Raw genomic sequence first — 16,705 nt, forward strand, 5'->3', positions numbered from 1 at the left:
CTGAACTGGAGAGCGGGCGGGGGCAGCTGCAGCTGCCTTGGAAACCGCGGCGGCGACTGCGTTATCCCTGGCTGGGCAGCCCAGCGCCATTGGGTAGCCTAGACAGCTCAGTGGCTGAGGCGCCATCCTTTCTCTGCAGGGCCTAAGAAACGACACAGCTATTCCTGGCGCCGGATCAGCCATCCGCCCTTCATCTTCGGAGTCCAGGTAAAGAAAGGGAGGCGCAACCGCATAATGTGGAGATGGGAGGATGAAACCTTACCATTTGGGGCTTCAGAACAGGCAATTTCGAGACAAGGAAGCGAACACCCCAGTGATCGGGCTACATGGTGGGAGGAGGTGAGCTAAGGGTAGGATTTGCCTTGATTGGAGAGAGGACTCTTTTTTTTTAATTTTTTTTATTTTATTTATTTATTTTTTTCCAGGAAGGTAGCAAAGGGCAGAGGGGAAAATTCACAATTGGTCTGTTCTGAAGTCCCTTTTCTCTCAATTCTTCGGGGATAGATACGGAGGTGGGAGGGTATCCAACCTCTCTTCTTTTTCTCCATGGCAGCCCATCAAAGCCGATTGCAAACTTGAATTCTGTGTGGCTGATTGCGGAACTGGTAGGCCGCTGGTTTCCCGGGTGAAGCATATTGGGGGAGGGGTGGGCCTTTGGCTTTTATTCTGTAGGGTTTTTCCTCCTGGCAACAATGGAGTCGCTGAAGGAAGGATGAGACAGCTTCTGACGTCTCAAACCCTCCTTCTCTTCCCTTCCCTTTGCTGTGGCGCAGTCTAACCTAGAGGTTCAGAGGACCCGGATCTGAGAAGCCTGTGGACAGAGATCAACCCTACCCAGGACCAGAACTCTCACGGAAAGCACCTGTTGCAGAGGCTGCATTAAATAAAGGTGAAGGCCAGTTTTCGAGATCTGGGAAGAATCAAAAAAGGGGGAGGGGAGCGTTGTGACCTAATATCTTTTCAGGCCTTACTCATTAACATAATTCTGTGAGGCTTACTCTATTGCCCTCTATTTTGAGAGCCTAGCATGGGCTCCAACGGCTATGGCAGCTAGAATTCCAAGCAACAGTTGCTGCCTCTCCTAGAGAACAGGCGGTACAGTGGGGAGGGAGTAAATGTGGCTCTGACAAAGGCCTCACTAGCACAGAGAAATCTTCCTGCTCCTCAAGGTTGTAAGTGTCAGTTTTCCTGCTGAGTAGTTTTAGGGCACTGGGCAAATATATAAGACTGTAGAAAATGTGATTAGAAGCTTCTTTCCAAGTCCACTGTGGTTTTGAGCTTTTTTTTTTTTTTTTTTTTTTTTTCTTTTACAGTTCCTACCCAAACACGAGGGAGATACTGCCCAGGAACGTTGCTGCTGATTGCGCTGCTTTTGTTCCCAGAGAGCCCAAGCATCTTGTATTCAGATATCCAATTGTCAGACATGGCTAGCATCCTTGCTCGGATGGGTAACAGCCGAAGGCAGAATTCGGCTTTTCTGCCTTTGGCCCATTCCATGCTGAGGGCCCTGGGGAGGAGTCTTGGTCCTTTGATAGCCAACATAGCAGAGAGAAACTTGAAGCTGTTCTCTGGGAGGGCAGAGCTGGCCCAGGGGGAAGAAACCTTTGAGAACTGGCTAAGCCAAGTCCATGAGGTCCTGCCAGAATGGCATATGCCTGAGGAGGAAAAGCTCAAACGCCTGATGAGAACCCTTAGGGGCCCTGCCCGGGAGATCATGCGTTTGCTCCAGGCTTCCAATCCCGATCTAAATGTGGCAGATTTTTTGAGGGCAATGAAGTTGGTGTTTGGGGAGTCTGAGAGCAGTGTAACAGCACAGGGTAAATTTTTAAACACCCTGCAGGCACATGGAGAGAAACCGTCCCTGTATGTGATCCGTTTAGAGGTGCAGCTGCAAAATGCTATTCAGGCAGGGGTCCTTGCTGAGAGAGACGCAAACAGGATTCGACTGCACCAGCTCCTTGTAGGGGCTGAGCTGAGTAGGGACCTGCGCATCAAGCTTAAGAGTCTTCTCCAAATGCATGCGCATAATGAGCAGGAATGCCTTCCTGACTTCCTGGAGTTAATCAGGATTGTAAGGGAGGAAGAAGAACGGAATGACCGTTTGCTTGCTCATAAGCGGCCCAGAAGATCTGAGTCAGTAATGGAGAGGGCCACCAGCCCTGTCGTATTTCAGGGCTCCCTGCCTATAGTGATAGGCGGTGCTGATTGCAATGTCATAGAGATAGATGATTCCCAGGATGACTCAGATGAAGACGTGATCCTGGTGGAGTCTGTGCCTCCACTGTCCTCCTCCCTCAGAGGCAGAGACACTATTCAGGATCAAATGCTAGCTATTGAATCCCCCAACTATTTTGATGATGAGTCTCCTTCCACTAGCAGTGGTTCTGGGCAAAGGAATAATGGGCCTGGGGATCTGCGGAGAAACAGAAAGCGAAAGTATCCAATCCGCTGCCCCCACTGTGGTGAAGAGGGCCACGCAAAAGAAACCTGTGACAACACCAGCAACAAGGCCCAGGTTTTTGAGAATCTGATAGTCACTCTGCAGGAGCTGACTCATATGGAGAGATCAAAACCCTCTACACCATTCTAAGGTGTGAGATTCAGCCCCAGATCAGTGTTTAACTCTCCTCAGAAACTTATTCTGAAAGAAACAGGTATGGGGTGGGCTTCGGAAGGAGTTAATTCAAAACCAGTTTGCTTGGGGAAGGAAAAGCAGACTTGTATACCATGTAATGGAGAGGGATGGCCCCCCCATCATTCCTTGCTTATTCATTCCTCTGATTGCTTAATGGTTGTTTCCCTGTGTGTCTTTCTCTGGTGATTTTAGTTTGTTCACAAAGTGGTATCCTTTTGAACCTTCCAAGTGAAAAAAAAGAAAAAAATTTAAAAAATTTAAAAAATTTAAAAAAAAGCAAAAGTACATGTTACCTGAAATTCTCACCCTGATACATTGTCAGCCCTTTGGTGAATGTCTTATGTATTTCCCTGTACCTGTGTGCCTAGATATAAGTGTATAGGTAAAAGTGATCAAACAAGTAAGTGCTGTTGTATATGTATTTTTTCATCAAGCAGTATATATTGTGGACTTCGAAATAAATGACTATATAAGCATCGAATTTAATGTCATGCATACTATATCTTTGGGGATGATCAAAACTGAAACTAACTGTAACAGTTACAGTAGGGGTGTTTTACTTAGAGGTAAGCTGGGAAGCTGAGATGAGCTAAGTCTCTCTTCAAAGCCTCCTCTAACTGGCCTGCCTCCAGGCTCATAGAGCCATCTCAATGGCCTCAAATGTATCGTGTGAAGTCTGACCATGGGTCAAAGAGGGGCCATCCCTGTCCATCTGTTTCTGCCTCACCTCTTGGCCTGAGATCAGAGGCTGAAGATGACATCTGATATTTTTCTTTGAGCATTTTCCTTATGGGTACATTAGTCTTTATACTAAGAAGACTAATGGAGAGTGATTTCATGTAAGGCTGACAGGAGAGTGTAATGAAAGCTGATCTAAGGATCTGAAGCATTTGTAAAAGATTTATTTTTATTTGAAATGTAGGACTTTTTGCCTGCCCCGGCCAGTGGGGTGTCAACGGGGGTGACCCACCTGTGGGAGAGAATGAGAGGGATGGGGGAGACACGAGAGAAGACAGCAAGACAGTGTGTTCTGATCAAGCTGCAAATTTTATTCTCCTCAGCAGGGCTTATATAGCATGGGAGGGGGAGGGGAGGAGGGAAGGGGTGCACGACGTGCCATACGTGCAGGTGAAGGGGGACGTGCAGGTGAGGGGCTACGTGCAAGTCGTGAGGCTGCTAGGTGGTAAGGTCACTGGTCAGGGCCCATTGTTCTGTTGCTATGCTACCTGACCTGCCCGACCTGTTCTTTATCTTTGGGGGCATCCGGTTTAGGGTAGGGGCTTGTTCTCTGGCCCAGCTAGTACTTTTCCATGGTCCATGTTTGGTCTCTGACATCTCCCCCTTCTATACGTATAGCAAAACAAAGAAAGGAGGCCCAAATGTTTTTGCCATGACGGGAGAGGGGTAACAGAGGCTCTATCCCTGATAGGTTCCATTATCGGCTGTCGGTCCATGCAGGCGTCCCCACATGCCCCGAAGGAGGCTGGAACGATGCAGTTTTTACAGGGGGCGGGTTTGAATTCGGGAGGAAAGGGTATAGGGTCTGCATAACCGCCATGCAATAGAGCATGTCATCCAAGGCACCCAGGATGGTGGAGCACTTTAGTCTCCCTGCCTTCTGCAGTCCCGGCTGCACCCTCAATCCCCTATGCAGTGGGCTCCAGCCTCCAGGCACAGGTGCATCCTCCCCTGGGCAGAGGGGCCTGTGCTGATATGGAGTCTGTATCTGGTTCATCGAGACCACGATCATGGAGATCGAGGCGATGGGAATGAACCTGAATTTGTTTTGCCTGAAGTTCGGCCAGCTGACCGCACACAAATCGAGTTAGTCGAGACAAGGCTCAAGGGCCGAATGTCAAGACAAGAATGAGGCCAACCAAGGGTCCCAGAAGGGACGGCAGGAGGGTGGTTAGCCAGGGAGATGCAGAGAACCAATTTTAGAACCAGCCTAGCTCTTGATCTCTTTCTTTTCTGAGCTTCTCTAAGCCTTCCCGGACCTTGGCCATGCTATCCCTTGCTACTCCTGTGTGATCAGTATAAAAGCAGCACTCTTCCTTAAGAGTGGCACACAGACCTCCTTGCTGTAAAAAGAGGAGGTCGAGCCCTTGGCGGTTTTGGAGGACCACCTCTGAAAGGGAGGTGAGGGAGGATTCAAGGGCGGAAATGCCTCGCTCAAGCTGCCCTATATCCTCATCTATGGAAATTCTAAGCTCTGAATAATGTTGATTAGATAAAACTAGGGAAGCTATGCCAGTACCGGTCCCTGCAGCCCCGACCCCCAGGAGGACAGCCAGAGTGACTGCAGTCATGGGTTGGGGCATCCTACGCTTTCCTCCCTTCAATAAATTTTGCAATTGTGGGCGGTCTGACCCCACCCCCAGAGAAGAAAAAGAAAATTTGTAGGTGGGAGATATAAACTGTAGTCAGGTTGTATTCCTCCCAGTCCTTCTTGGCTTGTGGGCGTTGGCAAATGTTGATCGCGCGCTATCACCGCCGGCATGATCTCCTGAAGCTTATAAGAACCTTCTTAATAGACAAAATCTTAGACATGTTAGCAATATAACAGTGGTGAACTTTATCAGAGCAAAATTATGAGTCCTTGGAGCCTCAACAAAACATCATGATAGCCAGAGAATGAAATCTGAAATATGTCATTTATATATCTCTCAAGTCTCATATATATTTTGACAAAAATTAATAAAATACATTTAGAACAGAATTATTCTAATCATATTTCTATAAGTTTTGATGAACAGTTCATCAAAAGGATCTGGAATTGTATCAATTTACCTATATTTAAGGCTCAATATTTAAGAATCTAGAGGTAAATAACAGCCTGTATTCAGACTGGTAGCTTTAGAGCACCTTTGTCTTGCAGCTGCCAATATATGGTGTGACCAGGCAATCCAGGATTCATAAAGGCGGGTCAATGTCCTATAAAGACATGTATCCTCCTCCTGACATTATGAAAACATCAGGACCTTTTTAAATATCAGTGAGGAGATCATAGAGGCTTAGGTGTAACTTTGTGACTTGGCCTGGTGGTGATGAGGAATACCTGTAGTGGAGGATATGAAAAATTAAGCACCAATTCTTAAGAGCTCTTGAAGTATATGTAAGGCTGTTGTCTATATATGAGCTCAAGGCATTCCTAAGATTAAAAGGCCGTGAAAGAAATGGTGTATTACTTTTTTTTATTTTATAACTATAAATCATAAGGACATAAGCCTCGTGGGTAAGCTTCCATAGGGAGAGAATTTATTATTGTTGAACAGACATATGAAAAGGTGTATCCTGTAGAGCTAGTTGCCATTTTATAGACTCACAAGTTTTATAGTTTGATATAAATATACCATCTGTACAGTAAATGTATTGTAAGATATATGTACATACATATACATGTATACATACATATAGGTTGAGGGACTATGAAGAAGCTATAATTGACAGTTAGTTTTGATAGTTAATCTGTATATATAATGAGGAACTTTGTTCAGTGAATGAGTCCTGGATAAACATAACTTGCATTTCCTGCTCTGTATGTCAGCTTTGGCCTCCATCATGGTAGGGTGAGTAGGCAAGTTAAAAGTGAAATGCTGACAATCTTTAGGTTGAGGAGGAATGGTAAAGAAGCAATCTTGTATATCTATGACGATTATTATTATTATTATTTTTTATTTCTGGGGATGGCCCTGGGAGATGGCAAGCCAGGTTGTGAGACTTTCCTTGGGTTTAATAAATTTTATTTAATTTTTAAGGACCTGTAACAGTCTATAAGCCTGATTTTCCTAAATAAAAAGATATTGGGGTGATTTAAGGGCTGGTGCCTTAAATCATTGCCTTAAATATGCCCAATATTTAAGTTTTTCCTCCACCAGACAGGTAGCAATTATAATTTTCTCAGCATTTAAAAGCCATTGTTTGATCCAGATAGGAGCATTAGATTTTCCTGACCTTCTGGCTACATTATTAGCTTGACCTAGGCCTGTAAGAGACGAAGAAGTAATAGTCATCTTAAGTACTTGGCCAATCTTTTTCTGAAATATAAGAAACATCTATGTTTATGTCTAGCAAGCCAATTATCTTCTTTCCCTATATTTTAAGTGTTTAGTTGTTTGGAATATTTAATTTCCTGAACCCAGAAGGCCATATCACTAGAATCCACACCAGCAGCTCCCTTAGGCGCTGCCCTGTATGAATCTGAATTGTACAATGATCTTAATCTCTCCAGTAAAGTCAGAATCGCACATCCCTAGGACAACCTTGTACAGTCGAGGAGCTACGGCCTATAATTAGCACCAGTGTCCCTTCTGAGGAGGTCCATAGACTTTTGTATTAAGGTATACATAAGTTTATTTTTAAAGCCTATATATCTATCTCAGACCTCAATAAAAACCTTATCCATAGATCTAACTTAGGCATATCCTCAATATCTTTAGGTTACTTATTGAGATTTATGTATCATTTATAACATATCTAGATGTTTATATGTTATATTTTTCTATCCCAATGACTTGCATTACACATATAATAAACTATTTTTTAATGTTCTTAAACATTCTTTATATCTAATCCTTTATATCCTATAAAAACTTTACATCTAAAAGCATTTTTGTATTTATCAGGAGATATAGGTGATTGATTACTGAGAGCAGCCAATGTGGTGAATTCCTTTAAATAAAAGAACAAAGTTTATTTCGAAATCTGTTTGGCAAGCTACCTTTTCTATGAATTTGGATAGCAAGGCAAATTATCTTTTAGGCTTGGTAAATGGGAATATAATCTAAATGATCTCAAAGCATATAGTTTGGACAAAACCCTGACAATAAGGGTTATGACAGTTTTGTCCAAAGCTTAAACATTTTAAATGCTAGGGGGCTAAGTAATGAATTGATTATATGAAATTTAGCATACTCAGCATGTATATAAATATGATTTTGCATACATTAGAAGATTTGATCATTTATGATGATTAACCCTTTATTTGTATCCTAATAATTATCTCTAATAGCTTATAGCTTAAGTACAACTTATCCTTAACAGTTTACAGTTTAGGTCGGCCGATCAATCAGTAAGTTTTATTTCTTAATTATCTTTAATTAAAGTAAACTTATTCTTAACAATTTATAAGTTAGTTGTCTTTATAAACTTAGAACTTAGGTTTTATACCTGTCAGGTTTAGCCTTAAAAATATTAAGTTTGTACTGAAGTTATTTTAATACAGAAACAGGAACTCTTATTCAAAATATAATATATGAGGAGAGTAACACATTAATAAATCCTTTAAGGAGTATCATGAAATGAGATAAGCACAGTAAAACAAAGGAGGATTTTTTTTTTTTTTTGGTAGCAGCTGCACCCAGTCTGTATCAAGCCAGATAGCCACCAGAAATGGCAAGGTGAGGAGAAGGGTGGAGACAACTCACAGGCAGAAGTGAGCTGAGATGCAGATAGCAGATAGTTAGGTTCAGAGGGAAGAAAGCAGATGTTTAAGATTCCAACCTCCAAACGTCTTCGGAGGTCTGATGAATCCATACAGGTCTTAGCAGGGCGTCCCCTAAGCAGGACCTGTTTTTGCGATGAGTTAACTGAAGTTCTTGTACTTGGTCAAGATTTTTGTAAATTACCAAGAACTTAAAAGTCAACCCAGAAAGAGGAAAGAGAGAGAAAAAGACACTTTTTTAGGAGAGCTGGGAGTTGCCATTAGTTTTTAAACCGGCTCTGGCTGTGGCGCTTGCATTGTTATTTAAATGATGGTTGCTGGAGTGAGCTCCTAGTTAGCAATTTAGAAGTTTAGGCTCAAGTTGGTCCTTAGATCCATTTAGTTTGAGCACAAAAAACCTGTTTGTAGCAGCACACTGCTGCTATGGAGAACATAGTGAACTTCATTAACTCTAGTTTACACTCTCAGGAGGTCTGGTAGTGTGATAATATTGTGTTACCTCCTTGTAAGACCCTGAATGAAGTAACGGCAGTTTTCTCCCTAAAAGGTTGGCAGCTTTTAGGTGTCTCCTAAATCTTTTTTTTTTTTTTTTTTTTTTTTTTTTATAAACCTTTAGGATATCCTTAACATCAATCGTCCCTTCTTGGGGAAACCAGGAACAACAGTCCTCTAAGTGACTAAAGAATTTGTTGAGGTCTTTTTTTTTTTTTTACAAACCCTTATCCCTCGTGTCTTGAGGGCCTCTTTAAAGCCCTTAAGGAAAAAGGTAATGGGAAGAACTTCCCCATCCCATGGTTAAGCCTAAATTTAGACTAACCTCGTCCTTCCCGCTCTCCTCCGGATCGTCAAGAAAGGGCGTCGAGTCGGGCGGTCTCAACGGACGATCACCAAAAATATCTCCACCAGACGTCTGGGCTTTCCCGGAGAAGGACGTTCAACTCCCGACAAGGCGAGGGTTGAGCCACCACGTTGGGCGCCAGTTGCCCCAGCCAGCGGGGTGTCAACAGGGGTGACCCACCTGTGGGAGAGAATGAGAGGGATGGGGGAGACACGAGAGAAGACAGCAAGACAGTGTGTTCTGATCAAGCTGCAAATTTTATTCTCCTCAGCAGGGCTTATATAGCATGGGAGGGGGAGGGGAGGAGGGAAGGGGTGCACGACGTGCCATACGTGCAGGTGAAGGGGGACGTGCAGGTGAGGGGCTACGTGCAAGTCGTGCAAGTCGTGAGGCTGCTAGGTGGTAAGGTCACTGGTCAGGGCCCATTGTTCTGTTGCTATGCTACCTGACCTGCCTGACCTGTTCTTTATCTTTGGGGGCATCCGGTTTAGGGTAGGGGCTTGTTCTCTGGCTTAGCTAGTACTTTTCCATGGTCCATGTTTGGTCTCTGACATTTGCCTGCATATATTATGAGCCTATAGAGGCCGGAAGAGGGTGTCAGATCCCCTGGAACTGGAGCTTCTAAGGGGTAGGTACTAGAACTAAATCTAGGTCTTCAAGGACATAAAGTGCTCTTAACTGCTGAGATATCTCTGCAGCCTCAATCTGGATCGTTTTACCCCAATATAATAGGGTTTGCACAGGTCCAAGAGAGAGTGTGCAGCTGTGGCAGCTGGCATGTCAGGGAGAGGAAGCACACAGCTGGCCAGGTAGAAACAAGGACAGAGAGAGCTCATGCTGATCAGGATGGAAGGCAGGCAGAAACAGGAAGTCTAGTAACAATTGTAGACAGCAAGTTTCACACAGAACCTAGGTCACTGTGGTCTGTGGTTGAGACTCGGGTTATGTTAGTAGGCTCTATGGCCCACTCCATAGGGACAATGGGAGCTCAGGCTGAGGCCCCGAGTGAGGAGTAGGGGCCAGCTGCTACATGCAACCTATCCAGGCTTCTCTGGGATGCCGCACTCACAACTTGCCTTCCAGTGCTTCTGCTAGAATCACCCTACTTGGCTCTACTTGGGTCTGGCCCTCTGGTCCTGTTTCACCTCCCCCCACCAATATCATTTTCTCCCCCTTTGCTGAAGCCACACTCATTTCTTTTTCTTTCTTTTTTTTGGTTTTTCGAGACAGGGTTTCTCTGTATAGCTTTGCGCCTTTCCTGGAACTCACTCTGTAGCCCAGGCTGGCCTCGAACTCACAGAGATCCGCCTGGCTCTGCCTCCCGAGTGCTGGGATTAAAGGCGTGCACCACCACCGCCCAGCTGCCACACTCATTTCTTGATGATGAAGGAGGAGTTAATCGTCTTTGCTCTGCCCATTATTGTAGCTGGAGTTTTCTGGTCCTGCCTGGCCCACAGTCAGAACAAATCTCTCTCACCCGCCATTCCGCAGCCGCTTAGACCCAACCGAGTAAACACACAGAGACTTACATTGCTTACAAACTGTATGGCTGCAGCAGGCTTCTTGTTATCTGGTTCTTCTATCTTAAATCAACCCATTTCTATTCATCTATAAGTTGCCACGTAGCCCGTGGCTTACCGGTATCTTAACATCTTCTCATGGTGGTGGCTGGCAGCGTCTCTCTGCCTCAGCCTTCCACTTCCCAGAAATCTCCTCTCTCCTTGTCCTGCCTATCCTTCCTGCCTGGCTACTGGCCAATCAGTGTTTTATTTATTAACCAATCAGAGTAATACATTTAACATACAGAACATCCCACAGCCCATTACCACCTCCCCTGCTCCAGCACTTCATGTTATCCAAAAGCCTCAGCCTCCTTAACTTTCAAGACCAGGAGGAGAGTAGAAGGGCTTGTGTTCCTGGGATCCTTTGGCTGAGAACTTGCCAGGGGCAAAGGTTCAAGGGACCCATTTATTGCATCCTTCTGGAATAATTCTGGGCTTCTCACACTCACTTCCGTATCTCAGGAGCTAAAGTGTGTGTGTGTGTGTGTGTGTGTGTGTGTGTGTGTGTGTGTGTGTGTGTGTGTGTGTGTGTGTTGGGGGGGTGGTAATCCCCTCCCTCTTCCTGCCTAGGTCCCTCAGACCTCCACAGCTAGAGGATCCTCCTTAACCCTCTTTCAAGTTTACAGCTTTTTCCTCTTCTCTAACACTCTCAAATCTATCCTGAATCCCAGATTATAAGATTATTTCTGCCTTGGCTGCTCACCTTTTCACAGTCTTATGCTATGGTTTTGGGTGACTTCCTCGGGTTTACACTTTGTGCAGCCATAATTTTCCTCAGAAAGTAGGTAAATTTCAAAAGAAACCCATGCTGTGGGCACCACGGCCATTTTTTTCATTGCAGTTGCCTGGGAGATTCAGTATAGATGAGTGATCTGAAAACCTCTGTCATTCATCTTCTTGGCTTCCTTCCCCGTCCTTTTAACTACACAAACCTGAAAGTGTGTGAATTTTTATTTCCCCCAAAACGATGCAAAGTGTTTGTTTCTATTTCACTTTGTGGGACACTGAATTTTCCTTTATTCAAGAAATACGTACTAACTGAGTGTAGTGGGGTATGCTTTTATCCCAGCACTCTGGAGGCAGAGGCAGGCAGATCTTCTTGAGTTCAAGGCCAGCCTAGTTTACATAGAGAATTCCAGGACAGCCTGGGTTACATAGTCTCAAAATAATTAAAACAAAAAAAGAAAAAGAAAACTATGTACCTTCAACAGGAAGATACCAAGAGGAGAAAACCTGGCATTTCTGCCTTCGTTTTTTGTGTCTTTCCCCCTTTCCTTTGGGCTACCTGTGAACCTCTGCACACAAGCATGTTCATCATTCAAGGAGTGCCTCCATGCGTCATTCACCTCTCTTTAAGGCACAGAGACAAGTTAGTGTCCTAAACCTACAATCACCATGGGTTTTAGGAACAGCAGAACCTCACAGGAAGGACGTTCCCTCAGATGAGGGCAATTCTCTATGATAGCACAGCTGCGCACTAAGTATAGAAGTAACCAACTCCAGTGAGCCAGACTGAATCTCTCAAGCACTTACAGCAATAAGGACTTCTTCAGACCACCCTGCAGAACCAGAACTGAGGCAATATGGTCAACTAGGTAACACTCAAAGGAGACCTGCTTAATTATGCACACCTCCTGCCCCTTGCCCCAGTCTTCCTCTATTTAAACCTAAAGCTCATGTGGGTACCCAAGAGATAGACTTGGGGGTATCTGTTCCTCTTCCCAATATGGTCACATTGAATAAATCTCTCTCTGCATTTCACTATTACACATCTAATTAGTATTTTAGGGATAGAGCACCTACACTGTGGAGAAACCCTAGCAATGACTGTCCTGTTCAGATTCTTCTTGGCTTCTCTGAGCAGCACAGATCCCTTTGGAATGAGGAGTGTCTTATGACTTATTATAGGTAAAAGGTAATCAGAAAGTTTCTTCATGACATGATCTAAGATAGTCAAATTTGGAGTCAAATTTGAGTGACCATGGCCTTGTAAAAGGGATTTAGGTGCCCTCAAATCCATGTTCCAATGTGGAAGTAATTTCATGGAGTCTTTATGGTAAAAGAACATTTTTACAAACGTGTGTAGGCAGATTTTTCAGTCCCTCCCGCCAGATCCCAAATAATGACATGGAGACTTCTTATTAATTATAAAAGCTTGGCCAATAGCTTAGGCTTGTTTCTAACTAGCACTTATAACTTAAATTAACCCATCTCTATTCATCTACATGTTGCCATGTAATTTATGGCTTTTACCACTTTTCTTGCATTTCCATTCCCTCTCATCTGCTGGTGACTCCACCTTTCTTCTTCCCAGAGTTCTCTCTGTCTCTCTCCCACATACACCTCCTGCCTAGCTAATGTTCATTTAGCTTTTTATTAAACCAATCAGAAGGTGCCTTGGCAAAGACACATATTCACAGTGTACAGAAAGATTATTCTGCAACATTTCCCCCTTTGTGTCTAAAAAGGAAAGGATTTAATATTAACACAGTAAAACTATATACAATAAGAACAATTCTCAGGTAAGAATTATATTTATAATGTTCAATCCATTTGTATTTGGCAATTTCAGAGAAAATACTCCATTATTTATCCTATCTTGGTGAGTCCAAAGTTCTGTATCTAATTTACCTTCTATCATAACTAAGGAAAACTATAGCTACATAGTGAGAACCAATCTCAAACCATCCCCAAACAACAACAAAAAGGAATTGTTCATGTTTTAAATAACTTTCTTCACTTATAATTTTTCACACTGTTTTGGATTATTTTTTGAAATTCTTAGACAACAGGAAAAAAAGATATGATTATGTACTGTTCCTATGGTATGTCTCTTTTATTGCTCATTTTATTGGAGTCATATAAAATTCACATTTTAAATATTTTTAGTGTATAATTCAGTGACATTAAGTACATCCTACAAATTTTTTTTTAGTTCATGCATTTGTCTTTATTTTGGGCAAGTCTTTTGTACATATAACTTGACTTTTAAATTGATTTTTCTATCACTTGTTTTGTCTTCCACCAATCTATAGTCTCTTTTCCTTACAGTATTATTTATTATTTATTTATTTATTAAATTATTGCATTTATTTTCAATCTTTCATTTTACATACAGTATATACCCTTTGGCCATAAAATTACCATTAGGGACTGCTTGAATTGCTTGGAATCTACAAGCTTGCATGAAAGGCAGATTTTTCATTATTATCCAGTTCTGTGTGTGTTGGTTGGTATTTACCCCCATGGTACTTCATACTATGTTCCAAAATTATATGTTCTACTCTAGTCTCTTCTATGGACTCCAGACTCATATAACCAATTGTGCATATCACACACCCACTTGGAATTAAAACAATAAGCAACTTAAACCAAACACCCTCAAAACAGATTTTTTTTTAAAAAAAAAATTAAAATGCTCCCTAGCCTGGAGGGATGGCTCAGCAGTTAAGATCACTGGCTTATCTTGCAGAGGCTCTAGCAAGTTTGGTTTCCAGCACTTGCATTAAGCAGCTTACAACTGCCTGTAAGTCCAGCTTCAGAGGATCTGATGCCTCCTTCTGGCCTTCAGGGGCACTACACATGGTACAGATACAGAGAAGCAACCAAAAAACACTTATACATCTAAAAATAAATAAAATTTAAATAAATTCCAAAAATTCTGCTCCTCTGTTATTTCCATTTCAGTTGCTTCTTTTTCAGCAAATATTACCATAGTTCACTAGCTGTTGAAATCAACAAGTTTCTTTTTAATGCTGAAGATGAACCTAAGTTCTTGTGCATAGGCATGCACTTTACCACTGAATGACATTCCCAATCAAAATCTTAAGATGAGTGTTATCTATGACTCTCCTTCACATCTGTCAACATGCCCCATCATGTATTTCTATAGTTTTTCTTGTGTCTTTCTACTTCTGTCTCCCTTACCACTACCCTCACACACCCCACAATAACATCTCATCTAGACTACCAACCACTCACAAGAGCAGTCCATTCTCTTCCATCCCTGACTTGAAAGATGACTGATCCATCTGATTATATGTACTTGAGTACTCTCAACACTTATTCCCTATTTCTTCAGCATACAAGGGTAATACTAGGGAAATACGTATCATGGTGACTTAAACATTCTATCATTGTTTCTGAAGTATATAAATGGGAGAGATTATAATTGCTGTGAAAACAAGCTGTATGGAAAGCTTGCCCTCCATCCCCAAACATGGAACAGCAATGAGGTCTCCAGATTCAGAATACCTTTAAGAAAAGGAACAATCACTGATCACAGCAATTCTTCTTCCTCAAAGTTGATGCAGACTCTCAGGCTAAAGACCAATGAAAGAATTTTGCCTCAAGATAGTGTATACAGAATTCTGAACCCATAGTTCCAACTACCTCATCTTTACCCTAGCTGAATACCACATCTCTAGATGTTGAGGAGAGCTGGTTCCATGTTCTCCTACTATAATGAAAGGACATCACTACCTTCTTTTGACTACTATAAACCTTCCTTTGGTGGGGCTACACAACTTCTCAAGGATATATTGGTGAAAAAGAAGATAATTGCTTTAGTTTGAACAAGCAAAGCTGTGCTAATTAAGTCATGTTCTCAATGCACCTTTTGGACTTCATCAGGCAGTGGCTTAGTGGTATACGAAGTTTATTTTTTCAGTGCTAAGGCTCAAACCCAGGGACTTAAATAGAGTAGGCAAGTGGTCTACCCTTGAACTATATATAGCTCTGCTTTTAGAGAAATTATATTTCTATTATAATATACTATATTATGTATCAAGGTGGTTAACCAGGGTTTTGTACCCTGGAATGGTAAATAAAGGAAGGAAAGGCATGATTTGGGTATTCCTTCCCTTAGCAGGTATACGCATTTGGGAAAACTTCAAGTTCCACATTGGTAAAGCGAAGACAATAACGGGAGGCTCTTCATAGCACTGTAATGAGGTTTAAATGAATCAACATCTGCAAAGGCTTAACTTGAAGATAGATCTCCAGACTCTCCGCACAGAATTCCACTCAAATCAGTAGCCTGAGGAACTCTCCCCCATGTGGAGAAGGAGAGAGAAGTCTGAGAGAAAAATCAAATAGTGCCTCTCCCAGCAGGAACGGTCTTTGCACCAGAAAGGCACTGTAGGATGCTTTGTTAGTTTGGGAGGGGAGGGAAGGAGCTCTGTAAAAAGCTGTGTAGCTCAGGTCTGAAGAGAAGAGGGTTGGTCTGGCTGAGAATGCATAAGTTCCCTGGTTCCTTGGATTCACCTCCCAGTACCTGAAAAAATATGTTCAATGAAAGGGAGTAAATCAAATCTTATGCAAAAAGATAGCTCATATTTTGGAGGATCTGAGCTGGCAAGCCAAGGTGGTGTAGAAGCTCAAGGGCTAGGCAGGATACTTGATGCAAGAGAAATATCAGGGAAATTGTTTTGATAGTTTTTGTATAAGTTGCTAACATTTTATTGTTTGCCCTCTTAAAATAATTTCTTTTAATATTATTTATAAAATATATATTCTATTAAAAAAACAACTTTCAACCATAGAAGGGAGAAAAGTCAATGTGAAAGTTTCCTCCCTCCCTCCCTGTAGTTCTATTTGGTGCATATTCTTCCAAATTTGCTTTTAGATAAACATATGTGACAGATCAAGGCAGTACAGAGATTTTTTTTTCCATCTTGTATTCTTGCTGAGGCCATATTAGGCTTGACTAGAATTTTACCTCTTTGATGGAGAATCCCATGGAAAATTACCCAACTCTGTTAAAGTAAACCAAGATCAAGATGCCTCAGCTAACTTAGCTTCTGTTAAACTGCTTGCTTGTGCAAAACCTTCCCCTCCAGCTATCAGCTTACCTGAGTTTCAGTTAAACCACTTGCTTTCACAAAACCTCCCCCTGCAGGTGCAAAGCAAGATACCAAGATGTGGGTTTTGCCTTTATAAGCCCCTTGCTCTAAATGCTCAGTGCTACTCTTGGGTCCCCAATACCTGAATGTAGTCCCAGAGGGCTGGAATAAAGACTTTTAATTGGCTATAAACTGTGTCTGAGTATTTATCTCCAGTAGGCTCCCTGTAACACAAGACTCATACATATTCTTACTCTTTTCCCATAATAGTTGGGCCATGGATATCACATGGTATTGAGATTTTTCTTTATTCTTTCTATTGTAGTGGAATGGATTGCCTCTGTAATAGTCCTGGTAGGAGCAAAGATATTCTAAAAGAAACCT

General features: G+C 42.4%; 1 protein-coding gene and 1 long non-coding RNA gene across 13 annotated transcripts in view; one reads left to right on the forward strand and one right to left on the reverse strand.

Annotated features, from left to right (window-relative positions):
• The first annotated feature begins 13 nt into the window (after positions 1–13).
• On the forward strand, positions 14–3,116 carry Zcchc18 (zinc finger CCHC-type containing 18). The gene is made up of 4 exons (XM_052736418.1): positions 14–207; positions 554–605; positions 774–889; positions 1,314–3,116. The coding sequence occupies exon 4, from the start codon at positions 1,424–1,426 to the stop codon at positions 2,588–2,590; it is 1,167 nt and encodes a 388-aa protein (XP_052592378.1). The 5' UTR covers positions 14–207; positions 554–605; positions 774–889; positions 1,314–1,423; the 3' UTR covers positions 2,591–3,116.
• A 465-nt stretch (positions 3,117–3,581) lies between these two features.
• Positions 3,582–16,705, reverse strand: part of LOC128109290 (uncharacterized) — a 104,953-nt gene continuing 91,829 nt past the window's right edge. For 4 of the 12 annotated variants that reach the window (XR_008217794.1, XR_008217790.1, XR_008217780.1 and 1 more), the window contains one exon: positions 8,218–9,096. This is a non-coding gene — a long non-coding RNA (uncharacterized LOC128109290). The other 8 variants (XR_008217798.1, XR_008217799.1, XR_008217788.1 and 5 more) reach the window with 6 other exon arrangements.

The sequence above is a fragment of the Peromyscus californicus genome, unplaced genomic scaffold, assembly GCF_007827085.1.
Source record: "Peromyscus californicus insignis strain IS unplaced genomic scaffold, ASM782708v3 Scaffold_10__1_contigs__length_136768540, whole genome shotgun sequence".
Classification (NCBI taxonomy): Eukaryota; Metazoa; Chordata; class Mammalia; order Rodentia; family Cricetidae; genus Peromyscus; species Peromyscus californicus.

Excerpts from the sequence above, each read along its gene's own strand:
- Zcchc18 (XM_052736418.1), top strand. The coding sequence starts at position 1,424 with ATGGCTAGCATCCTTGCTCGGATGGGTAACAGCCGAAGGCAGAATTCG.